This window comes from Eutrigla gurnardus (genome assembly GCF_963514095.1).
Source record: "Eutrigla gurnardus genome assembly, chromosome: 3".
Classification (NCBI taxonomy): Eukaryota; Metazoa; Chordata; class Actinopteri; order Perciformes; family Triglidae; genus Eutrigla; species Eutrigla gurnardus.
The window spans coordinates 14,060,136-14,086,660 of NC_139917.1; the positions used below are offsets into that span (position 1 = coordinate 14,060,136).

The following is a 26,525-nucleotide window of genomic DNA, read 5'->3' on the forward strand; positions in this document are numbered from 1 at the left end:
GTTGCTGCTGGTTGCTTGGCAACCTCATGGTGATTAGTAAGTTGACATTCCCTGCTCATGGATGTATCAAGAGAGTTGGATATGTTGGCAACAAGTCTTGCTGCTAATTTACCCTAGTGGACACTCGTGGTATTGAAATAAAAATATCTGCTGCGACTTAAAAGACGTTTTCATGAAAGTCATCTGTAAAAGCTCCTCTACTTCAGTTGGCCGGCTGGTACCACCATCGCTGAAATCAAACAAATGTCGCTCAGCAAAGTCCAGACTCTTCTCTGTTCTGGCGCCTCAGTGGTGGAACGAACTCCCGACTAATGTCAGGACAGCAGAGTCATTTGCCATCTTCCGAAAAAGGCTCAAGACTCACCTGTTCAGACTTCACCTCGACTCTACATAGCATGACCCACTAACACCCTCCCTCGACCCCCCCCGCAAAAAAAAAAAAAAAAAAAAAAAACTCGGATCGTAGCACTGTTACTCTTGAAGTACTACTTTACTCAGATGAGGACCTAACACTTGTTCTATTTTTAGCTCTTACTTTATCGGCAATGATACGTCGTGGTTTCTTTGTTTCCTTCTTTTGACAAATGTACTTATTGTAAGTCGCTTTGGACAAAAGCGTCTGCTAAATGACCTAAATGTAAATGTAAATGTAAAATAATACACATGAAACTGCAAACAATGTTAGTTGTTGTACAATTGCTATGATTTGTTTTAATGAATGGAGCTTTTACATTTGTGAAACTTTCCCCAAGCCTAGAAAAAGTGTACTTTTGATTCACAGAGATCCAAACAGGCATTCTTTGTAATAGCCAGCAGGGGGCGACTCAAAAAAAGAAAGTCTGATTGTATAGAAGTCAATGAGAAAATGACCCTACTAATCTGTGATGTTGAATTTGACTGAGAGGGGTTTTAGGATGCTTTAATGGCTAGAAAGGCTTCTTGTCTAACTAGATGTAATGGGAGGAAGCTGCATGTAAGAAACCAGCTGCTCCGCCACCTCAGTTGTCCTTCAAGAAGACATTTGCTGAATCCAAATTTGTAAACTCAGGCCTCAGACTGTAGTTTGACGTGATCGGACATGCTCAGTATGTCTGTGTGTCGTTGCAGGGATACAGAAGAGTGAGACTGAATAAAAAAAAGGGCAAATTGGAAATGCCAAGCACGAATCACGACACAGGTAGCAGAAAGTGAACATGATCCTACATGTATTCCCCACTCACGGAGGCAGATGAGATGATACTAATACTTCTATCTCTAATAGCAGAGCTGGGATGTTTTAAGCCCTGCTCTTGCACTTGTTGCAGATAACATGTCATCATTCCTTCTCTTTGATCTGCCTTTGTTAATGCCCCCTGACAATTAGCAATCCAGTCGAAATGCGACGAACAAAGGGAAATATTATCACACAACTCAACATGAGTGTAGATTCCTTGCAGCCTGATGAATATTGAAATATGAAGTAATTAAATGGAAAACCTCTTCTAAAATATATCATGGGCCTCTTTATCCAGATGGACTGAGGGCTTCCAAAACTCACTGGAATATCTTAAAAAGCAGCCCAGTACCTGACACTTAACCAACCATACAAACATATGATATGATATAACATATGAGCTGACTTTTTGTTTCATTTACTTAATTCTTGTGTTTTATTGTGCTTTGATCTGAGCATTTGCTTCCTGTTCTTGTAGTTTTCTGCTTCTCGGAAACAAATGTGCATATATTTGGGACAGCGGGTTACCGCCGGCTGTCCGTGCCCCTTGGTGTCTGATACCGACACATTTTCAACGAAGACATTTGACATGATAACATTCAGGAAGGGAGCATTTATTGCAATTTTGTATCACATTACATTTGTTTTTAGCTTGGTCTACCTCATAAACTGGCCACCGATATGTGCATATCCTCCATTAAAAGTTCAGGATTTTCTGAACAACTGCAATTGAACAAATTCAAGTACAAAATTGCAATGAATGTTTGTTGCAGCATCTATGAAAATGCTGAAATTACTCAAATAACTCCAATGGAGCACAGTAAATAATAATACATATCATAATCATGCCGCAAAATGGGAGAGTAGACGCACAAAAATGTGTCCTAATGTGCTTTTTTCCCCAATCTGGCTAAAGAGAGTGGAGAAGAGGTCATTTGGAGGGCTGTCAGACTGTTGCTAAGAGGAAAAAGATATTCTTCATGCTCATCTCAGGGCGGCCGATGGGCTCTGAAGCACTTACCGTGAAGGTTCTTTGATGCTAGCAGAACCAGGTCTGTGTGTCCCGGCTAATTAACACTCCACTGACATCCGAGCACTGAGGATACCAGCTGCTGCTGAGCAGGCGGCTGGAACTTGCCTGCTCTCTATTCTTATGCGCATAACCATGGTGATGATTTGTGCTGTAGGATCACAGTGGATAGCAGTTGATGGGCAACAGAAGTAATGTGATACACCTGTCTGAGCAAACGCTGTCAAGATCCTTGTCCTCTGTCCCTCTTCAGTCTGGCGGTTTCTAAATAACACTGGACAACGCAGTCACCGGTAATGAGAGCGTGGGCAGCCCTAACGCCTGTTCTTGGAACATCGCCACGTTCCATTAACTCTCTCCTAAAGTCACAGGAAAGAAAAGTAGATTTCCTCTCTTTTAAAAACAAACAAAAAGCCACTGTGACTCACGCTGCTCCATCCTCCCTGCGTGTTCTCTCCTAACCCCTCACCCTCCCTCCACGTGTGTCCTCAAAACACACCCCCTGGCATCTCTCAACAAATAATCCAGTGATTAGGATGGAGCAGGTTGCCATGTCTCCCCCTCATCATGTCAGCAGCCACGTCATACAATCACGCTTTCGTTCAGAAGAATGCAGCAATGGATGCCATTGTGTGAGCAGAAAACTCTCATCCTCATAACAGCTTCCTTCTCACTGTTCCCTCTTGTTTATCTATGTTCTCCTTCGTTTCCCACCTTGTGATTTCTCAACACACAAAAGAATATAATAAATAATAAATATGGAGTATACATCAGCAGCTATGATCTGAATGCCTAATGAAGGGATGAGCACTGCAGGGGGAGCTACCAAGTAGAGGAGAAGCACTGGATTTGTGGGCGTTAACAGATGTTCAAAGAAGAGGCTGTTTTAAATATTTGCAGTGCAAAACTCCAGCACAAGACTAATGATAAAGAGCAGCGTGTTCTGTTTGACTTCAAAGCTGCTATGAAGTCTGGAAGGATTATTTTTCAACTCGGATGGTTACAGAATCACCTTAGCAACAACAATTCATTGCGCTGCAGAAGTTAGAATGAATTCATCATGAAAGTCCTTTTTACCCGAAGCAAAGGACACAATGGGGACGACATAGTCATTAAATAATAACACATAACAAAGTGCTTTCTGATTTTGTTGCATGCAATGTTCACTGATTGATATTTATATGCAAAGTCTGGAAGTTTTGTGAGCATGAATGAAGGTCGAACAGATTGCAAGCAACTGAAACTTCTCCTGTGTGTAGGAGGAATACGGTGAACCCGCTCCCTTTGTAGATATTAATGGCTCGATCCAAGGTAATGAAAACATTATTCTTATTTCAAGGTAATTATACTCATAAGAGAACATATATTATTAATATTATATTAATAAATCCCTCTAAATGCGATGTTTTAAAACATCACCTACACAGGATTAATTACAAGATAGTTTTGATCAATACTATAAGTTTCCTTGTTTTGCAAACTAATATTCAAAGAGTAGAACATCTCAGAGTGGGGACATCTTCACACCGTGGTTCTGCAGCCTCCTCGGGGCGGGCTCGTTGAACAGCAGTTATCTGGCTCCATCTTGTGGCCACACGGAGTAAGCGCGACTAGAAGCGGAGAGCGGTCCCTCCGTTTTTTTTTGTTTTTTGTTGCCAGATTGTGATTCTCCGCCAAGTTGAGCTACACGTCAGTAGGGAAACCGGTACTGGTGACTGGACGTGTGCAGTGCGCGTCAGCCAGTCCCCGGATGCACCAAACAGAAACATGGAACGGGTAGTGGTGGAAGTGCCGATCAACAACGGTGAGATACGTTACCCCTCCCCGTCAAACGCGCCTCTCGGCCACTTTGTATCACCATCTCCCGCACGGCGTTTGGCGCTTCTCGCAGTGTGCGCGCGTGAGGAATCGTCCTGTGACGCGTGGTCCGGCCGCGGACGTGCTGTAGCCTCTGTCGGGCTATCGGCGCCTTGCACGCTAGCCGTCTCGTTTCCGTGCAGACGTGCTTGTAGCTGCGGGCTACCCGGCCGCTCGCACTTGTACCCGGCGGAGCGCAGCAGCGGCAGAGCTGCCGCCATCTGTCAAACAGCAGTTCTGCAACTGACTGAACTGCTGTCACGACACTTCCACAGGCCCCGCTTATCCCCCACCATTGCATTAGATTACATTAGATGAAACTTTATTGCCATCGCACGGAGTCGGCCTACACGCACCGAGACGACGAAATGCACTTCAGCATCCGGTTTATTATACGCACGGTGATAACATGTGATTGCATGAGTTCAACCTGGAGCTATAATGTTTTAATAGTGATAATAGTGGGTTTCCTGAGGTGAGGTTCAGCACTCATACATGCCCAAATGACTTAATAATAATATTAATAATAATAATAACAATAATAATAATGTGATTACAAGCTATAATTTATTGGCAACGCAATCCTGAACCAGATCCTGATCCCCTGTTCATTATTCTCACCTCACATGTATTGTGTCATCCTCCCGACTCCAGGTTTTTCCCTGGCCGGCCCCTCCACAATCCCACGGAAGCGCCAGGTGCGTTTCTCAGCGCGGCATGACATCATCCTCCTGCGGGAGGTTATCGCTCGGAACCCCTACGCCTCCAAGGAGCCAGGTTAGTGCTGCTTTTAAAGGACCAGTGCACCTGTTTAGATGCAGAGAGCTGCAGCTCCTGCATACGTCAAAATACGTCCAGTGGAGCTTCGGTGACATTTCATCCAGGAATAATCCTGCATCCGTCTTAAACATTAATTGCAGCTTTATAATTTGATACTGAAATAATATGGGAAGAAATCTGTCACATAACAGGCAGGGACACCAATCAAAGGGAAAACATGGTGTACTTTAAAGAAGACACAAATAAACACAAGGCACCGTGTATTCAGGAGCAACGGCCTGTTATATTCATGTGTGTGTGTGTGTTTCTGTGTGTGTGTGTGTGAACTCTTTCATCTTCACCAGGGCGAATCTGGGCCCGTGTGGGGGAGATCATCACTGCAGCCCTCCAAGATGAAAACTTTGAGGTGGATGCCAGGAGGTGTAGGGAGAGGACCGTGCTGCTGCTGGACTACTACAAGAAACAAGACTTTCCCAGTCTGCGCAGGTCAGTTCAGCAAACCGGAACAGAACTGAATACGTTATTTAACAGGTGTCCTCTGCCTTACCGAAAAGTTTTAATATGTGCTTTTGGTTTGCTCAGGTTTGGAACAGAGAGGTTGTACGCCCAAAAGGAAGATCTGCTCCACGAGGTTTTGGAGCTGGAGGCTGAGAAGGGACTCCTGGCCGGCGGGGAAAACACAAAGTATCAGGTGAGTGTCGCGTTAGCTGAGAGAAGAGGAGGTCGACTTCAGTGAGGCCAACCAGCGTGAGAGAGATGTGTCCTTTCAGAGTCACCGAGCTGCATGCTGCTAGTTATTTTGTCAAAAGCTGAGAATACATGAATATTAAACCCCCGGACTGTTTAATAGTCCGCTGTGGGGCAATAGAGAGGTGTCCCCGTGGGACCTCGGGAAACAACCATGAATAACAAATGTGATGTTTGTCAATTTAAGAGATCATTCTGCAGGTGAAGAAAGTCACAGATTGTCGTGGCATGATTTTGTTTTGTGAGCTTTAGCTCTCAACATACATCACCAACGTGACCGTTACTGTTGCTAGCAAGGTAATTAACATCATATGTGTAATTCATGACACTATTCAAAATAGATCGTCGACTACCGTGCATGTTTTTCATGAAATAACGTCCCGTGGTGGTCCACTGTAAGGGGCGGGGCTTAGCCTCTCTGTATATCGATATCGTGATATGGTCTTGGATTTCCATAATAGGGCGTAAGTGTTGTCTTGTCCTGCTTTCACAGACTGCAGTTCAGTTAAGTGCCTTTATACCCACTAAATCATTATATCCACAAAACTGATGATTATTTATCCCTAAAACACCGACAGTCAACCCTTCCATATCGTCCCAACGTCGATATTGAGGTATTTGATATCCCTGATACCCTGTAAATAGTCTGAAGTATCTGAGCTGAGAGATACTTCCCTCTCCTTGCAGCTTCTATCTTTGATCCAGAGATGCTAAACTCATTCAACACTTTGTTATCAGGGTCAGGATGCACATCAAACCACGAGTTGTCGCCACCTTTCTTCTATTCCTCATTGTTCTCGCTTCCTTTGTTCTTACTGTCGTAGAAGAGATATTTCATCTTGTCCTGATCTCTCTTAGGATGATGAGCTGAGAAAGCGAGCCATCGAAGAACTAGCTCTGCCAGAACAGGACAAACCCAACATCGCCATCGCACAAACACACACTGCAGGTAAAAAAACGCATTCAGGACGCGAGACACGACGTGACTTGAAAGGAACTTCACGGTTGATTAAAAGAAAATGCCTCCGAGGTCATTCCCTCCCAAACATTTCATGGTGATACCTGAGAGCTTTGTTTAATCGGTAAATGTGCACGTCGTGAAAGATGCTGCCAAGAATCAGGGTTGCTGTCCTACAGCCATGGCGGTCCGTCTACGAGGCTGGCGCCCGCTCACCTTCCAGCCAAGTCGTCGATAATGATGACTTAAACGGTGGAAAGGTTTAGTTTAGTGTACTTTTAATAGAAATTCATCATCCGGCCTATGTGATCAGATTAAATCAATGAGCGGATTATACAAATTTAGATAACAGGGCGTCCCAAACCTTTTCTTTTGTGTGTGTGAAACATAGAAGTCTACACAAGAGTGAGTGTTTCCTACAGACTTTGGTGGAGCAGTTTATATCCTTCAACCCTCAATTCTTATTTCAAGTATTAGCAAGTATTTGCCTTTCCCAAATGTCCTTCAGCAATGGATCCCCATCAGATCTGTGGATGTTTCTCTGTAGCCTACTGTTCCTCACAGAAATAACTAACATGTTACATCGTTATGGTCACAGCAGAACCAGAAGAGGACCGTGAGGTAATGGCCGAGCTTTCTGCAGCCCCCACAGCCAAGAGGCCCTGCCAGTGCTGCTGCCAGACCTACTCTGAGATCCTCAGCTTCCTGGAGAAACGCTCAGAGGCGGAGCAACGGCTACGAGAGGAGGAGCTCGCCCTGCGCCGGGAGGAGCTGGAGATTCAACGGAGTAAGATTTTTAGAGAGTTTTCCCCTTATGTGCATATTTCATCTTCCAAGGTGGACTTTGCTTGTAATATTTGTCATTTTAATTTACTATCATTTGTCAGATTAAGTCATTATGACATTAATTGTAACTAAAATGGGCATTAAATATCCCATCTGCTGATATGATGTCATTGATTTTGAGGTTGTAGCTGTTAGTAAACTGGCATTTTCCGTTTGAATTAAAGTGAATTCTGAATTTCCATTTCGATTAGGGCAGAGGTCTGGATCCAGGCTAAATTAAAACTGTTATGCTCTCATAATCCTCAGGGAATTACAGATTCTATTTCCCCCTTTTGTCCTTTTCTTTGATTCTCAGGTAAGATTGCTCTGGAGAGGGAACGTCTGGGAGCTGAGAGAAAAGAGAGGGAACGGAGATTTGAGCTGGAGAGCCAAGAGAGGCAGGTCATCTTGGACCTGCTGAAAGAAAAAGTGCTGAAAGGTTGAAAGACTGAATCATCTGCATTTAATGCAAAAAGAAGTCAAAGCATGAAATAGCTTAAAAGAGGAGGAACGCAGAGGAAACAGGAAGTAAAGAATGGTTGTAGGTTGTTACATGCAGGTCATTGTAAAATAACCTAACAAAAGGGCGGCAGTGATGTTAAGACTGTCCAGTTTTATGCAATCATATACTGTATGTGTGTCTGGTGCACAATGTAGCAAAAAAAAAAAGAAGACATAAACTTGCAGTCAGTGTTAAAAAGCGGCAATATTAGCCCAAACCAGCTGCAGAAAGCTGTAGAATCCAATAGAGACTCCCTGAGTTGTATTATGTGGCACAGTCTGCATAAGGATTTAAAAGCGCTGCAATAACTGCTTTCACCTACGAGGTGGAACGCAGCAAAGGGCGGTGCTGTGACTTTAGGTGTGGCAGTTCAACGAGCCAAAAGTGGCAGACAGGATGACCGTGTTTTTTTTGTGGCACCAGGATGAAAGCTATGGAGGAACAACAAAGGAAAGCTGCATACTCATTGGTGCAACTGGAGTTTTTGAAAAACCATTAATGACTTTACGCCTGCTTTATTCAGCCACAACTTTTTCAATTTGAAGACATTTTGATTAAAACAGAAGTACCAACTATATTTTACTGACTGTGAATCCACTGTACATTGACTGCTAATCACTTTTGTACTGCAAACAATACAAGCCATTAAGTGGCTGATATTCTATTGATTATACAGAGACAACTTTTTTTTTAAAACTAATGTCACATCTTCTGTGTGCTACGTTACTTTTCTTTATAAGCTAGTTTTTAGTCACATGTCCTCAGTTCAATTTGATACACCCAGTTGTAGTTAATGGTCATTGGTTAAAGTTGCAATATTACTCAAACATAGAATTCATAACGAGAGCACTTTATAGTTCAGTGACTAATGTGACCTGTTGACCTGCTGTGACCATACTGTTAATTAAAAACAGAAATAAAACATTTTCTTCCAGTCCCTGTAACAAAGCCTGCATTGTATAAAATGAAAGCATGAAAATTAATTAAAAACGGATTCATATTGATCGTCACCATCTACATCCGCGTGATTGCACGGCATTCCAGCACCGTGCGGTTTAAAAACGGAGGCTATTCAGATTTCACATGCAATGTTAAGTAGCTAAAAGTAACACCTAAACACATTATGCCCTATATGTTTTCATTAATAATGCCATAGAAACTCTGCATGAATCCACTCCAAGTAAAATGTGAATGCAGGATTTACCACCTGACTGAAGTGTATACTTCTTTTTTCTTCACTGTATCCCCTAAACCCAGTGATTGCCTCACTAACTGCTCTAACCAACTACAGCTGCCTGACTGTTGGGGTAAGTTTAGGACAAAACTCTTCTGTCACCACCCACCACATTTTTTTCTGGTCGCTGCGCTTTAATTTTAGGTCATACAAATCCCGCGCACTTTGATTGGTCAAAGATGGATCCACCCGCCCTTTGTTGTTTCGATCTGGCCTCGGATTGGCTGCGCTCAAAGTCAATCCCCCATTTCCTTCACCCAATGAACGTGTGCTCGTGGCACCCCCCCCCCCCCCCCCCCCTCGCGCTGCGGCCGCATTGCTACAAAGTTTACAGCAGCCGCATTTGAACGCCGGCGGCGGAGTTTTGAAGTTTTGCTACACGGTAGCAGCGCGCGACGACTCTTTCGGTTCAACTCCAGTCGTCCTCGCGGTAACGCAAACCTGCGCGCGCGCCTGTGTGTTTTGTGGAGACGACAAAGAGTCTGCGACCCGCAGGGAAAGGGAGCTCAGCCCTCCATCTGCTGCCTACTAAGCGGCAGACTCGCGTGCTGTTTTTGCGCCGCTGGTCGATGTGAGCGACATGTGGAGGATGTGCGCTTTGTTGTTTTAGTTTAAATCCAGTGTGGCGTCACGCAGCTTCAGTACGGTTTGTGATTTCTTCCTTGGGGGATGCGTCTACATGCTGGACGTCTAAATCTCACATAGTTTACATTGTTAGTGTGGAAACTTTGGGTAACAGCGGACGGTTTTGACGTGTTTTTCTGGGGAGTGGAGGGGGAAACATAACCAAATACCACATTGACCCACAGCAATATGCCCATTAGGCGTTTTGGGGGTCACAGGTCTCTCGTCTCTCACTCTCAAACCACAAAGCTGTCCTACGGTTACAAGACGATGAGCGTTTCGAAAAGTGGCTACCGGGTGTTTTCCGCCAACTCCACCACCGCCTGCACCGAGCTGGCCAAGAAGATCACAGAGTAAGTGAGTTTTTAACTTTACCACCGCGACACCACCATTTAATGCTGTCTGCGTGTCTGTGACGTTGAGCACTGGTCTGTCTGTGTTACCTGCCGTGTTCCTCACAGAACACCTGGGAGTCACAGCTGCAGGTGACCTGAGGCCAATGGGTGTGTATTGTTTTGAATTTGGGACACACGCGCGCGCGCGCACACACACACACACACACACACACACACACACACACACACACACACACACACACACACACACACACACACACACACACACACACACACACACACACACACACACACACCTTTGTCATGTCACTTGAAACTACTTGCAAACTAGTCTCTGCATCCAAACTGGTATGAAATACTGCAGATTTCCCATATAGTCTTACATGCTCTTATTGCATAGGTTCTGTTGAGAAACAAATGATGTGTAAAACCTGTTATGAAACAAATGTTTGTTTTCCCTGATGGCAAAACTGCTATATGTCAGTGGCTTTTCCACCCTGAAAACAATGTGAATGTACACTTTTCTTTAACACATTGAGCCTTTGCTCAAAGGAGCGTTGAGTGGGGGGCATAGATACTACTCTGGATGACACCGTGGCAGCCGCACCTTTTTATGTATAAGAGGCCGGGTGTTTGATTAGTAGTAAAACCAGTGGAACCTGATAAGATGCATTTGAATGATATGGAAATGAAAACTATAGACCATTTTTACAGCAGCCATTCGACATGTCAATGCAGGGTAAACATAGGCATAATTCATAAAGTCAATTACGGCCCTGTTCCATTTAGGTGGGCCGGGTCCCTTATTTATTGTGCACGCTGTCTCAATGTAAAGGCTGTGACACTGAATACAACAGGATTTATCATTTACATTTTACCCTGCAATCACATAAAAGTAGCTGCTGTGCAATGGGCATTTGTTATTGTTAATGCTGGATCAATGGACTGGCTTTGACACATTAAAGAGCGGGGTCATTATTAATTGGCTCACGTGTCTATCCTGTCTAGATACTGACCCAGATGTCTATGAACAGCGGTATATTCTCTCAGGGAGCAGCCATGTCTTCCCCACCCTGCAGACTTGTCAGACAGTCGAGCAGAAGTTGTCGCTCACACAGTGAGAAAGAGCTGTGCTTTCTCGGCGTTCGCTGCTGGGCAACATTGCAGAACACTATTAAGAGATTACGTGTTCCCATTCTGCAGCCAATTAGAGTTTTCTTGTGGAGCAAAGGTTAAATAAGAACACCAGCACACAGAATATTCACTCTGTGGTTATACGTGTTTCATGTTTTTAATATGTCGTGATACTCTTTAGTTGTTGTGCTTTTTAAGCTCCTAATACCAACCAAATGAGGAAATACCTGTGGTGTAAATATCCCCACAACTTAAGACGTCCTTACTTTTGACAGCATATTCCTCACTGAACACAACTAATAGAGAGCAATTTAAAAGATAATATTTAAAGGAGACGCCCCCTTTCCTTTGATCATACTTTTTTTGGTTTGCTTAATTGTAACTCATTATAGATGAAGACATTAATTCAAATATTGGAACACGCTCAAGAGATGTGAAAAGGGCGAGGTGCTGTCACCCAGCCAAGCCCTCGCTCATCTGCTTTGAAGTTCCACCAAGATCATTCTTTATTAATTACTCTGGATTTTTATGGGACTGTTTTGGTTTTGAAATTACCATCATCTTCTGCCTAAGGCACAGCTGTGCTCATGATGCCCGGGCTTGTTCAGTTTGACGGGACGCAACAGGATTGTTCCTCACCGAACGTCAACATCAACTCACTCCGTGTTTGTTCCAAGAGCTTTTTGTGTTTCAATTTCACACTTCTAAAGTTAGCAAAACCTTAAATATATAGGATTCCTTTATGGCTTCCAGATTCCCCCCAAATCTCTCCTACAATGAGCTTCGCCGTGCTGAGTTCACTGGTTTTTATAGTTTTTGGGATGCATATATGAAAAATCTTGGCATGTAAACTTTGCATGTCATAGCTTGCACAGTGTATAAAATTATCCAACAATTATTCATTAGTATGTCAATGTATGCATTTTTTTGTCTTTCATTTGGACTATTAAACATACGAATAGCAGCAGATTCTCACATTTGAGAAGATGGAACCAAAGTTTGGTGCTTTTGCTGGAAAAAATATGATTCATAATTTCCAAAAGTAGATGCAGATTGTGTTTCATTTAGTTGTCTGATCACACAATCAATTGATTTAATCCTTTCATCACTACAAATGACTTAAATAAATGATTGATTATCAAAGTCCTTTCATCCCTTCTGTGGTTAAGTTGGTCACAATAAAAGCAATAGTCTAGTACATGTGAGAACATTTTCACACATTACAGCGTGTTTGTGGGTTTTTAACTGTCTGTGGTCTTTCTGGTTTTTCCCAGACGTTTGGGCGTGGAGTTGGGCAAGTCGGTGGTTTATCAGGAACCAAATAGAGGTAAGGCTGAGATTTCTGAGCTTTGTTTTAGTGTCGTCTATTTTGGTTTTTGCACTTGAAGATAATGTGAATGAATTTGTTTTTTTTTCTCTCCCCCAGAGACTCGAGTGGATGTGAAAGAGTCCGTCCGTGGACAAGACATCTTCATCATTCAAACCATTCCCAGGTGAGACGGAGAACTGCCCTCAATGTGCTATATTAACACATTTCCTATCACTGTGTGTAAAGTAATAAACCTTCAGAGAATTGTCACCCATCTCTGAGCTCTCCTGAGCTTTTAATCACCAACTGAGGTTCACTCCTCCTCAGCCTCGCTTCCAGCAGCAGGAAGCTCCTCAGTAACAACAAATAAGCTCTGATAAACACACTATCTAACTGCCTGCATGAAATAACAGACTGACGAAGGAAGCCAATTAACGGAGGAAAACTGACCTTGACATTTTCTTGGGAGGAAGCTAAAATGACTGAGTGAATATTGGACATAACTTGTGAGTTGGCCAGAAACATGACTTTTAATGAGCATAGCTGTGTGTCTGATTGTGAACAGTTTGGCCAGGGCAACTCTGTCGGTGTGCACCAAAAGTACCAAGAAATGCAGCTTTTAATGTCTTTTTTTTTTACACATGGAAATGGCTAATGGCTGTCAAATACCAGTTTTATACCACAATCAACATCTGTTTGTAGTTTTACACAGTAAAAGCATAAATGTCCTTTTTATAATGACTGCAGATTTTTTGGTACAGGATTAATTATTTACCTGTGACTGTATTCACATGACTAAGAGCCTGTGACAAAATAGGGTTTACACTATCGGTAGCTTTCCCAGTATACCGTCTGAATGCCGGTAGATTTACTCTCGAAACATTTCTACTTTATGTACTAATGTGAATCCTATAGCATCCTTTGTTGCCTGGGAGGTTCAAGTCCAAATGACATTTACCTTTTCTGCTAGCGAAAAAGCTAAAGCAGTTGCGCCCTCTGTTTGTCCTTGTTATCAGTTGTCTGAAAGATAACCAGAGGTCACAGGAAGGGACATCACATTGGGAGATCTCTGGTTTCAACAAGCTGCCAAGGCCAACAGGGCTTCTTCCAGTATCCCGTTACACCGGCAGCTCGTCACCTTTCTAAAGTAGTGACACTGTCCTAGTCATCAAATAACAAGCATCACGGCAGTCTATCAAAGTCTCACCACAGTGCAGAGAAGAACTTTAGATTTAGGGCATGTTTAGCTATGCAGTTAACGGTGTGTTTATTTTGTTGCAACTTCATCAATGATATCACAACAGCCAGTAACTTCCGAGGTTATTTTTGGCTCAGGGCTCAGAGGAAAGTCCTGTTGTGGTGGAGTCTAATAACAGGGACTGTGATAAGAATAGAAATAAAAACAGGTTAGTGTTTGCCAGACAGTGTTTTCTATATTTAACTAATCTTAAACTGCTGACTCGTCAGTCCCGGAACGACATCAGCATATCCTTCTTTACCTGTTCGGCTCGTCTTTGTGGTCCACCATTGGCTCAGACTAATTGCAGATGAGCGTAGCACTTTTGCAGGGTGGGATGACTTAATGTCATCTCTTGAATTGAACGTGTTCTTTCTCAGAGATGTCAACACGGCCATCATGGAGCTGCTGGTCATGGCCTATGCCCTGAAGACGTCCTGCGCCCAGAACATCATCGGGGTCATTCCCTACTTCCCTTACAGCAAGCAGTGCAAGATGAGAAAGAGAGGCTCCATTGTCTGCAAGCTGCTCGCATCCATGTTGGCTAAAGCTGGTACGGACTCTGTTTTGTTTTTTACCATTTATCATTACTGAGGTATTAATTGTCTTCCCGCTGAACGGAAGCTCACATTAAAGTCAGAAAATCAGACGAATGTAACGACACGTCCTGTCCTGTTAAAGCACGGTCACACATTATTAGATTCGGTTGTGACGACTTATCGGACCAAGTTGGACCTGTGGTCTGTTCCAGTGTGGGTCCGTTGTGTTGACACGTGGGATCAGGTAGTTTGTCATATGTAAATATTCGGTGGAAGCTGTTGGCTGCAGTCCATGTTTGTTTTGGCACAAGAACAAGCACCAGAATTCTTGGAGAACCTGCAGGGTCGTCTACCACCACAACTCCAGCCGTTACTGGCCAGTTGTTCGGAGTTAAGTGTGCGAGTTTATTTACACACATTTTGGTTTTAGGCACATGGCAGTAGATTTATTATCACGATTTTTTGAGTTCTTAAAATTGCTGTAAAATACCAGATTTTAGATGTCTTACCAAAACTTTGCACTCAATTTAACAATAGGTTCTCATAGTTTATTATTCTGTTTGTGCAGGTTATTGATCCATATGCACACCATGCCAATATGTTTTTTTATGATGCAGCTGACATTCTGTTCTTAAAACACTGCAGCAATATGTTCTGAAGCCATACCAGCTCATGTGTGTATTAGAGCCCGACCAATATATCGGCAGGCTGATATTATTGGCCGATATTAGGCATTTTCCAAACTATCGGTAGCGGCATTTATAATGACTGATAAAATGAATATTTGAAAAATAAAATAAAAACAGACGAAACACCCTTATAGAACTTAACAGAATCTGTCTCCAGTCTTGTTCAACGTTATATTTATGAAGTCTTTTAATACTGGTAACTTTGTGTTTGGTTGTTGTTGTTATTGTGTTTTTGTTCAAAGGACTGGATTTTATTTATCAGAACTTTAATATATTTTGATGTTCCGTTGTGACAATAAAATAAACAAGTTTATTTTTAAATGTTTAAATTTTTATTTTTAATATGATAACTGCATTATCATATTATTTTAGTGAAGACTCATAAATAACTAATGTTAGGGAAATCTGTTAATGTTTTGTTCCGCGTTTCTGAAAAAAAAATATCGTCCGATATATCGGATTTTTAAATCAACAAACATTTGTATTGGTATCGGCCTTCCAAATCCTTTATCGTTTGGGCTCATGTGTGAATGTGTTTTGGCGTTGCAGGGCTAACTCACATCATCACCATGGACCTCCACCAGAAGGAAATCCAGGGCTTCTTCAACTTCCCCGTTGACAACCTGAGAGCTTCCCCTTTCCTCATCCAGTACATCCAGGAAGAGGTGAGGCTGCATGAGTCTGTGAACTGGCTTCACCACTGTGATGGTCCTTCTGTACATCAAAGAATGACTATTGGAACTAATTTATAGTTGAACTCTTGTATTCAATTTGACTGTTTCCCCTTTCCTCAGATCCCAGACTACAGGAATGCCATAATTGTTGCCAAGTCCCCTTCAGCTGCCAAGAGGTAACAGGAATCCCTAAATTTGGTTGTGTTGAGTGCATCACCACTCCTACTGTCGCAGGGTTTTTTCTTAGCCTGACGTTATGATTATGCCTCTGCTGTTTCATAAAACGACTTTCTCTGCAAGTTCATGCTTCTGCACAAACTGCTGTCCTCTCTTCTCTTTTGCTCGTAATTAGTAGTTTGTATGTGTCAGTTTGTTTGACTTTCCTGTGTGTTCGTCTGTCTCAGAGCTCAGTCCTACGCTGAGAGGCTGCGACTCGGCCTGGCCGTGATGCACGGCGAGGCCCATCATTCAGAGTTGGACATGGTTGATGGGCGACACTCTCCCCCCTTCTCTCCCCCCGCGTGCCGCACCACCCCAGGGCACACCGGCCTCGAGCTGCCATGTAAGACACAACACAGCTGCATGCCTGCTCACAAGTTTCATCATATCATATAACCCTTTTTGTTGTTTACAGATTATAGTTTTATGACTCCGTATTACTGGTTGTATGTAAACAAAGTTGCTTTCCGTGTTACTACATATTCCTCCGAGCCTGCTCTTCTTGGTTTGGTGCCTCACTAAACCACCAAGAATGTGCCTGGGATGTTTATTTCCTCATATTTAGCATTTTATGGTGCATGCTCAGCCAATAGACCTCCTCTGTGAAACAACAGTAACAGAGAACCTCTAATCACTCATCATTTGTTTTCACTAACGGTCCAATCACAAACGGTTTCTCCCTGAAGAATGTTTTGTTTATTTGTAACACAGGTCATACATGTAGCCCTGTAATGCCATTGTATCATCAGCAGGGGTTTTATTTTTTAATGGATTTAAAATACTGGAGCGCTTTCCCTGCAGACGGGAAACTACTTTGAAACAACGCATACAATGTCGAGCCCTCTTGTCACCTATAAATCTGTATTCTCGGCCAGATTAAGAGAAAGTGAAACTGCTGACCAGCTCTTTTGTTGGGTGACGCGGAGCGCTACATTTCCAACAGGGAGATTAGAGTGCTGGGTTATGTGTGTTTATCAGACTGGGAGAAGCGTGGATGCCACGGTCCATCTGCTGCTCATATGTCTGCAGACACAGAAACCCCAAGTCAAATTTCAGTTCCATCAGTGGTTAAACATGACAGATTTTACTAAATGTATTGTCTTGTTTATGCGATCTAAATAAGAACCAGTGGCTCACAGTTTCAGTCTTCTGTAAAAGCTGCCGGCTTAAGACCAGAGTAATGCCCCTGCTGACCCTGCAGTAACACGCACACATGCACACAGTTTTCTCAGCGTGTTTCAGGTCAGCCAGGCTCCAGGCGTTGTTGTAGCCAGCTGTGAAATACCACAGCTAGTGACTTACATTGCCTCCTTTTTTCTTCCTCAGCCAAATGTATTTCTGTCATCTCATTTTGTCTCGTCTTCTTTCTTTTCAGCTGAGTTCACCATCCTCCTCCTCCTCCTTCACCCCCCACTTGGAAATGTGTTTTCTGTCAAACTTCTCAGGAGCTGAATCACACTTATTCCAGACCTCTCTCTCTCTCTTTCTGTCTCTCTATCTGTCTCTCACCATCTCTCTCCCTCTGTCTGTCTGTCTCTCTCTCTCTGGCTCTCCCTCTCTCTATCAGTCTCTCTCTATCAGTCTCTCTCTCCCTCTCTTTGTCTCTCTGCCTTCACACATGCATTGATTACATGAGAGGTCAATTCATGGTGCAGAAAGCCTCCTTGAACACAGCTGCTCTGGGATTTACAACCTCCTCCTTTCAAAAATCATTGGAGAAGTTTATATTTTGGATTTTACTCTTTAATGTTTTGTCTGTTGTGTCTTATTGTGCGCTTACATTTTCTCTACCATCCCATTTCCCCCCCCTCAACGCAGGCACCAGACATCATGCTGCATTTCCTGGGATTGAGCTCCCAAGTATGATCCTAAATCTTTGTGCTTCCTTCTGATGCCGCCCTGCATGGAATAACTGACTGGGTTCTGAGGGCTTCCACTTTGCGTTTTGAACATCGAAAAATCAAAGTGACAATGATCTCGTAAAGGCTGTTAGGGGAAAAAAACAAAACACATTGCTAACAGTAAGAACTTCGTCATCAAATAAGCCAAAGGATAGATGATAAATGGATGGTTTATAATTAATACACTCCAGGCTTTGTTGGAAGGAGATATATTTGCAGCACATCATCCTAGTCACATTACAATTTAAACTCCTGTTATGAAACCAATTAGTGCAGCCAATGAAGAGGCGCCCCACACCTTGTAGAATCCAAATCTGTATACGAGTGTATCAGAGTTTCACCGCGCTGCAAGATCACATCTATGTACGTGCAGCAAAACTGGCAGCCCATTTTATATTTGGCCTCTTCCTGGAGCTAAATCAAAGCTGCATCGAATGCTGATGCCATCCTTGCTGACGTACGGTATTTCACACACTGACCCCAGTTTACTGCTGAGGTTTTAAAGGAATTTAGGTCACATGTAACCTTTTATTAGACCTTTTTTTTTTTTTAACACTGTCTTTTCAAAAACAGATCTATTTGACAACAAAAATATAAGGTTTAAGTTTAACTTGTGAGTTTAAATCTGGGTCAAATAGGACTTGGTGCAAATAAATAAAAATGAATGAGGAAATGAAACGGACAGCCTGTCTGTTATAGGTTGGCCCAGGCTACATACAAGAATGTGGGCAAAGCAGACAGACAACCGGATAGCTCTTGAAGCCAAGTTGGGTGCTTTTCTTTTGGACGGGGAAACAACTTTACATTGTTTTAACAGCAGTGTGTTGAACTGTCCTGCTGCATTAAAGCACACTTGGATCATAAGATGTATATTGCGTTCTCCTAAGTGGCGATGATAATTGTTGGAAGCCCTCGGTCTCATATCCTCTCAGTTAAGATGAATAACTGACATGGATGACGGGAAGTATGTTAATTAGAATTCCACAGATGTGTAATCCATAGGCTGCTAAACTTTAAAAAAAAAAAAAAAAAAAAAAAATGAAAAGACAGCTCAGTAGACACATGAAACACTGTAATTTAATTGTATTATATTAAATAACTCATACAAATGAACCCACCTGCTAGATTTAGGTTATGGAATTACACACCTTGTCACGCTAATGATTGTGAACTGGAGCTTGTAGTTCATTCATTGCTTGATGTGACCTTAATCATGCCAAGTGATGACTCCCATGCCTGACCTTCATGTTATTACAATTCTGCTCAATTTTTCTTTTGCATCTTTTTGCTTGATACGCTTTGAGTCGTGAGCTCAGAAAACTGCTTGATTCTAGGCTTCCTTTTCAACCCTGTAACCATTCAGAAAGGTTAAGTTTTTGCACATTGCCTTGCTGGATGGTCTTGTGGTGGATTTGGGAACTGACCTCTGAACGTGCCTTGCTGTTGTCTGAAAGAAGGTTTTTAGCATGGGCAGGGCCTCAGTGGGACCCTACAAGTCAAATGTGCTGGGTTCTAGACCTGGATCCATTTATTAGTTGGAATCCTTTCAAGATCTCCATTGGATATTCTTGTCGTTGTTACAATACTTAAATTTGAGATAAATTATGTTCATAACATCAATGCTCTAATTTGAAAATAGCGTTTGATTGGATTACAATTAATGATTGCTCCGGGTCTGTGGTTCCTAAAAGAGGCTTTGCTCTACCCACTTGTCCATCTACCGCTACACCAAAAGCAGCCACACAGAGTTGCACCATGTAAACCCACCTGAAGTCTTGGTTTGGGTTTTGCACTAATTTCTCCCTCAGAATGATTTGGTCCCACCGGCCTGCATTTACCTGCAGTTATTGGATCGACTGTGGTAGCTGGAAGCTTGCTGGGGTAGAGCTGTCTTGCATGATGTTTGCAGGTTTTTAACCAAATCTCCCCTAACTTAACCTCGCCTCAAGACTCCATTCCTGGTTGGGGGTTACATGGCAGACCACATGTCTTTTCCAGGAGAGTAACGCTCCTTCCTCTCATCTGTGTCTTTCAGTGATGATGGCGAAGGAGAAGCCACCAATCACAGTTGTTGGTGACGTAGGAGGCAGAATCGCCATTATCGTTGTAAGACATCAGACTTTAATGTGATATACTTTAAACTACTTTGGACTTCTTTCCTCATATTGAAATATAATGCATGTACAAAAGATACTTTTGGTCATCCTATGCAAGAGTGGGGGCTTGTTCTAATGATTTTTATTTTATGTGGCATTTGTTGTTGATTACTAGTGTTTCTCATAAAGGGGAGATTACCACAAACTATCCAAGCAAGGCCAAGTACTGTATTTCTGATGACTTTTCTCAGTATTTAAACCATGCCACCCATTTTTTTTCTTTTACTTTCCCTGCATGACTCCTCACCCCGTGGCCACTTCTTCAGGATGACATCATAGATGATGTGGAGGACTTTGTTGCGGCAGCAGAAATCCTGAAGGAGAGGGGAGCCTACAAGATCTACATCATGGCTACACACGGCCTGCTGTCTGGAGATGCACCAAGACTAATAGAGGAGTCTGCCATCGATGAGGTAAAGTCATGTTTCCCGTCCTCTTCATGATATGAAAAACGAAATTAATATAGTATGTGTATAAATACCTTTCATTAGGTTGCTTGTATTGATTTATCCTTCTGAAACAGAAGGGTGTCGGATTTGTGACGTATCCCTCCATAAGTATTATTGCTCAACTCGCCACACTTTTTATGGCTGTCCTTTATGGTTATCTTGTGCCTTAATGAATGTTTCAGGGAGGTATGAAGCTAGAAAGATAACACTACTCTCACCAAAAACCATACAGACAGAACTCTCATATTCCCACAAGGATCAATGAATCAAATACTCGACAATATCTGTGACTCTCATAGGACATAAGCCCTTCCAATCATTTAATTCCACCTGAATGAAATGATTGGGCGGCCTCCGTGCATTCTGCCGGTACATTCCTTGCTCATCACCAAAGTCTTCCTGAAGCCACTAGCTTGACAGCTGTGAGTACTAACAATAGTCATGTTCGCTGTTTACATTCATAATTCATAATCATTTTTTCGAAGGGAGGCCTGAAGGGAAGGGATGTCAGGGTCACTGACATGGCAAATTTCTTGATCAGCAACGTTGGGAGCTGGTGCTGCTAGCTGCTTTCATTGGAAACGAGCCGGCCGCCCGAGGCTGGGTTTTAATTTGGATTGGTTGGATAATGTTGAATAATCTAGCATGTACTTGCTAGTTTCTCAAGATTACCAACCCTAGCTTTAAAGGGCACGATCTCACACCCGATGCAGATCAGCGTTCATTATTGAGGTAGTCGGATGGACAAACATTTTTAATGTTAAAAACCTAATGGATTCTGGTGAATTTTCATGCACCAATTTGTGGTATGAATGTGAATTTATGTCAAAGAATCACAAAATCCTCCCCTCGTCAAGCTTATTTGTTGCTACTTCAATGTTTTATGCCCTCTCCCCTAAATGGCAGCACCTTGAGGATTATTTCTGGCCTCTTAGACGGTGTCGGCTGCAAGCCCATGCTTAACGCCACCTCTGGATTCAGCATCCCCGTGAATCTCATCCATATAAGACGATTGTTATTTGAAAGCTTCGAAACTTGATTAATGGCGATCAATCAACACATTTTTTTTTTTTTAAACTTTATTGGTGAGATGTGAGTGTGAGGAAGGGCTATAATTATTGGGGAATGCTATGTCATGACAGTGAGGCACATAATTCCCATGTGGCATTTGTTATGCAACTGTTATTCCCAGGCTACGTACCGCCTCAAGCAGCCCAACTAATCAAATGATCATGTTTAGAGTTCGACTTTTAAAGCTGTGAAAAGTCAAGTGCAGAAAGAAGCCCCATGGTTGGTCTGGTCAGTTCTAGAAAGGAGAAGTTGTAGTGCTACCTGAGAACCTAGACTCAGGGCAGCAACCACCCTGTAGCCATGAAACAAATGCACTAAGGCTGTTGTATTGCGCCTCCAGGTGGTGGTGACCAACACTGTGCCTCATGAGGTGCAGAAGCTTCAGTGTCCCAAAATCAAAACGGTGGATGTGAGTATGATCCTGGCTGAGGCCATCCGGCGAATCCACAACGGAGAGTCCATGGCTTATCTGTTCCGCAACATCGCTGTCGACGACTGAGGCCACACCCACTGTCATTTACATTCCTGCACACACACTGATGACCAAGAATCAATATTACTCCAGTTTGTGCTTCAGCCTGTTGTTTCTGTTTGGTTTGCTGATGAATATGTTGAGAAGTTGGCTCTATTCACTGCATGTGACACACGAAGCACCTCAAGATCGGCTTCATTCCTCTGAAATGTTACATGGCGGGACCCTACAAACGGTTTCACTTCACTAATATATGCTTCCTAGATCTGAAAACATACACAGCACAACAGAATGTATCATGTGCAGCCTCTCGGCACGCTGCGGAAATTTGGTAGAAATAAAACTTCTTCTTGGGTGAGTAAAGTCTTTTTTGTCTTTTTTTTGGGGGTGTTTAGAGATTAACTGGCTGGACATGACACAGATCCATAGGCAGCGTTGGTACACATGCGCTTTGCGTTTGAATGTGCATGAAGACATTTCTGGAACTGCCAGAAATGTACAACGCAGCGGCTTCAATCCTCAACCTAAACTTTCAGTCACAGTTTCGGTCACGGCTGAGGCCGCTTGCTTCACGAAGCATGAAAAAGCATTTCAAACTGCAGCGTTCAGATACAGCTGAAGATCTCTGCATTGCTTGAGCTGTTTGGTTGGTTGGTTATTTTTTTTTGGGGGGGGGGGGGGCTGGCTTTTTTAATGAATCCCCCTTTGCTGCCTGTCTGTCTGTGTTGTTATTTAAGATGAGGTAAATTAATCCGTTGCTTCCTAAAATAATTGGATGGCAGATAAAATGTCACCATTGATACACAAAAGGCAACCAATTATCATGTTTCTCACTGTGACATCGGGGGATAATTTCCAGATGGGTCTTCTGACTGGAATACAATTAAATTTGTATTATAATTTGAATATGTGACTAATATTAAAGTCTACATCACACACTGACATATGACCCATAAATGATCAGAGTAAAAATAGGCATGTGACACGTGTTTACTCTTCTACAGAGGGGAAAAGCTGACATTTCATCACACACACACACACACACACACACACACAGACACACACTCTAATAATCTTGCTGTGTTCTGCCCAAGACCCTGAACTTGTTCTAAACGCCTCAGAGCCGCTTTAATCTGCTGAGGAGCTTTGACCAAGTCCAGGGGCGAAGACATCGGAGAAAAGGAGTCCCGACTGTATGAATGGCTTCCCTCCGTGCAGCTAAAGTAGGACCACCGAATGCTAATAAACCAAAAAAAAAAGAGAGGTGAAGGCAGTGAAACGACTGACCAGAAAAACTCAAATATCCAACTCTGGCGTGAATGCAAGTAGAAGTGCGATAGGAGATGACGGGTCCACACACCTGCGTGACCGAAGCTTCTGCTCCTTCCCTTCGTCAATGAACAAGAGCAGAGTGCGGAAGACTGTTTAAATGTGGACTGAAAGAGGAACTGCCCGCAAACGTTAACCCGGCCACTTCCTCAAATAAAAAAAAAAACAGGAAACTTGTTTCAGTCTAATCTGACTGACTGAGGGGAGTGCGTGTGTGTGTGTGCGTGAGTGCGTGTGTGTGTGTGCGCGCGGGGGGGCTGCTTGGACCTGAGCACTTCAACCGTCGCCGCTCGGCAGGTTGCCTTTAGGGGGAACCGTGCACTGCTATTTCAGGAACTGCGCTGTTGCTGCTGAACCGTCCAGTATTCAAATGCTGTGAGGCCGAGCCCTCGCTCTGACTGCCGTCTCCTCGCACCTGGAGCCGGCTGTTGAGGCTGCGCTGCTTCTTCAGTTGGGATCTCACACTTTACATGTAAATGCTGTCAGTCCGTTCAGTCACAAGGACACATGGACGGTGACATCAGCACACGTATCCTCGGTTATCAGAACACTCATTAAAACAAATGAGGATATAGTGCAGCCTGTGTCTGAAAATAAAAGAAAACGTGTAAAACCTGACGTGCACTGGATTTATGACTAGTTTCAGTGAATGTAATGTGTGTTTTTCATCGACAGATGGCGACAGAGATCTTCCAACACTATGATGCGGACAGTTCACTTTACAGATTTGTTTTTCTAGTTTGGACTCACTTATTTCTTATTTCAATAATGAATAGTAACGCGGGGGGGGGGGGGGGGGGGGGTCCTGACACTGTGGATGAAACGGAGCAGTAGAAGCAGAAGGTGAATATGCTTTTAACCCTAGTCAAAATGAATCAGTATTCATGGTTGCATAGTACGTAAATACTTCCCATTTTTACTGTTCTGTATATTTTACGTTTATCTTCATATTCTTGTTTTCTATCTAAAATGACATCAGAATATCTTCTGTGAATGAGGATTGGGATGGATGAATGGATACTTTATCGATCCCGAGGGAAATTTCAAGTTTTTTATTTATTTATAAGGAACATGATGAAACTACGCCTCCTTTAAATGTTTGTAAATTTGATCACATAACAGTCAAAATGAGAGACTGTATTTGGTGGATGTGAAATTATATTTATGTTCCATTTTTTAATCAATGTTCTCTCATTTATTTCTAGTTAATAGGTGCACTGACATGATTTCCTTAAATAAATTATTTAAAATGTTCATGTATGATCAATTTATCGTTTACTCTTCATGACTTACCTCCTTTATCCGATTATTTATACATGGATTTGCCTCTCAGCAAGTAATACAAAATCTCTCAATTTCACACAAGAAATGTAGATTATTTTTGTGCTCATCCTTTTTATTATTACACATTTAGAGCCACATTCCACTTACATTTGTGAAATAAACAGCAATGTTAAAACATCGAATGGTCATTAACAACAATGACAAGTGCAATAATGGGTATACATTTGCATTTCACCATTTTAAAAAACAAAAACGGGTTACATGCTCAATGGCAAACTGGAATTAAATTTAAAAAATGTAAACATGACATGCTACATACACTGAGATCTGTTAAATGAAAACGAGTCACATGAGACTTCACGTATCACGACACGCACACGCGCGCACACTCACACACGCACACACACTTCGTAAGTAAACAATATGTTAGCAACAGTCCAAATCCATTTTTATTTCAAATCCAAAATGCACACTGATCTAAACACCAGCAGCATGTTTCCAAAATAAGCAGCAACAACATTACATCAAGTAATTAATGCAGCTTCCTCCTCCTTCCACTGTCCGAGTGAAGTCTTAACCCTTCAGTTTCTCTTCCTCTCATCCGTCAACCCTGAAGTGTCTTTGCTGGTCCGGGATCACTTATTCTCCCCCCCTCTGATCGCTCTCATCACCTCTACGAAACACACCAACGCGTCACCACCCCTGTGCACCATTAGGACAGAATGCAGCTGTTGGTCTTGTTCATAGGCGGCCGGAAGCTGGTGTCCTTCGGGAAGGTCTCCCTGCGCCTCCGCAGCGCGGGGCTGAGGCGGCTGGGCAGGTTGGTCTGCTGCAGCAGCTCCTTGAACACCTCCACCACGTTGGAGTTCTCCTTCGCCGACGCCTCCAGGTAACTGTTGTTCCAGTCCAGCTCCACGGTCGACAACACGTCCTCGTTGGACACCTGGCGCTCCCGCTCGCGATCCAGCTTGTTCCCCACCACCACGATCGGCGTGTACTTGTCCTCCTTGATCTCCAGGATCTCGTCCCGCAGGGTCTTGACGGCCTCCAGCGACTCCGGGTCGTCCAGGGCGTACACCAGCGCGAAGGCGTCGCTGTTCTGGATGGAGAGCTTGCGCATGGCGGGGAAGGAGTAGCTGCCGCTGGTGTCCAGGATCTCCACCGTGATCTTCACCCCGCCGACGTCGTACTCCTTGCTGTGCATCTCCTCCACCGTGCGCCGGTGTTTGGGCTCGAACGTGTCCTGGAGGAAGCGTTGGATCAGGGCCGTCTTGCCCACTCCTGCTGCCCCCAGGAAGACTAGACGCACCTGGGTCTTCTCCTTCACCTCCAGAGACATGCTGCCTTGTGTGCGCGCGTCCCCGTGGTTATAACAGCTGCTGTAAAACTGACGTCTGCCTTTCTGAATACTTGTCTTTATGTGTGTGAGTGTTTCCTCCTTGCTTTCTTGTTACCTGCAGGTTTTCTGGCAAAGACGCTCAAAGTTGCTCATCGGATGGTCCTCTGCGTCCGAGCGCGCCTTTTATCCATGTTTTGGTGCGCGAGCGTCCACGCCCCCCCGCGGCTGCAACCAATCAGCACAAAGCAGCCTGTTGGAGCGCGAGATCCAGCCGACCAATGACGAGAGAGTGTGTGAATCGGAGTACGCGGCCCGGCGCGGAGGAGAGGAGAGCGCGTGGAAGCTGAGCGGAGATCTTTTTAAATGAGCGCTCCTCTGTCAGCAAAGAGTCCACTACGGAGTCAAACCACCACCCTGATGATTCATTACCTCTGTGGTTCCTCTTCATTAGACAGGATCATAACATAAATAACAACCCTTTGTTAAACTGCGAGATGAGTCAGATAATTAAAGCTCCGACAGCCCTTTGTATAAATACGTTTGGCTTGTTCCGCAACCAATGAGTCTGATAGTGACGGGGATGATGAATTGGATACG

General features: G+C 43.4%; 3 protein-coding genes and 1 pseudogene across 6 annotated transcripts in view; 3 read left to right on the forward strand and 1 right to left on the reverse strand.

The window, feature by feature from the left end:
* Positions 1 to 26,525, forward strand: part of pik3r6 (phosphoinositide-3-kinase regulatory subunit 6) — a 75,249-nt gene that overhangs the window by 39,002 nt on the left and 9,722 nt on the right. The window lies entirely within an intron of this gene.
* On the forward strand, positions 3,860 to 8,820 carry LOC311010586 (uncharacterized protein). Of its 2 annotated transcripts, none has more exons than XM_084005137.1 (7): positions 3,860 to 4,047; positions 4,755 to 4,877; positions 5,225 to 5,366; positions 5,463 to 5,571; positions 6,486 to 6,576; positions 7,187 to 7,372; positions 7,727 to 8,820. In XM_084005137.1, exons 1-7 carry the CDS (start codon positions 4,011 to 4,013, stop codon positions 7,852 to 7,854), a joined length of 816 nt encoding a protein of 271 aa, XP_083861263.1. In that variant the 5' UTR covers positions 3,860 to 4,010; the 3' UTR covers positions 7,855 to 8,820. The 2 variants fall into 2 exon arrangements, with proteins under 2 accessions (XP_083861263.1, XP_083861262.1); XM_084005136.1 differs by having other exon boundaries at positions 3,861 to 4,047; positions 7,184 to 7,372.
* LOC311008898 (phosphoribosyl pyrophosphate synthase-associated protein 1-like) lies at positions 9,487 to 22,325 on the forward strand. 2 transcript variants are annotated; one of them, XM_084002838.1, is made up of 11 exons: positions 9,487 to 10,123; positions 12,535 to 12,587; positions 12,687 to 12,753; positions 14,187 to 14,359; positions 15,584 to 15,699; positions 15,829 to 15,884; positions 16,113 to 16,270; positions 17,746 to 17,787; positions 19,864 to 19,934; positions 20,251 to 20,397; positions 21,845 to 22,325. In XM_084002838.1, the coding sequence occupies exons 1-11, from the start codon at positions 9,960 to 9,962 to the stop codon at positions 22,001 to 22,003; spliced, it is 1,206 nt and encodes a 401-aa protein (XP_083858964.1). In that variant the 5' UTR covers positions 9,487 to 9,959; the 3' UTR covers positions 22,004 to 22,325. The 2 variants fall into 2 exon arrangements, with proteins under 2 accessions (XP_083858964.1, XP_083858965.1); XM_084002839.1 differs by lacking the exon at positions 17,746 to 17,787 and having other exon boundaries at positions 9,489 to 10,123; positions 21,845 to 22,324.
* Positions 24,695 to 26,101, reverse strand: LOC311011026 (GTP-binding protein Rhes pseudogene; annotated as a pseudogene). The gene has a single exon. The product of its transcript is annotated as a GTP-binding protein Rhes pseudogene (transcript).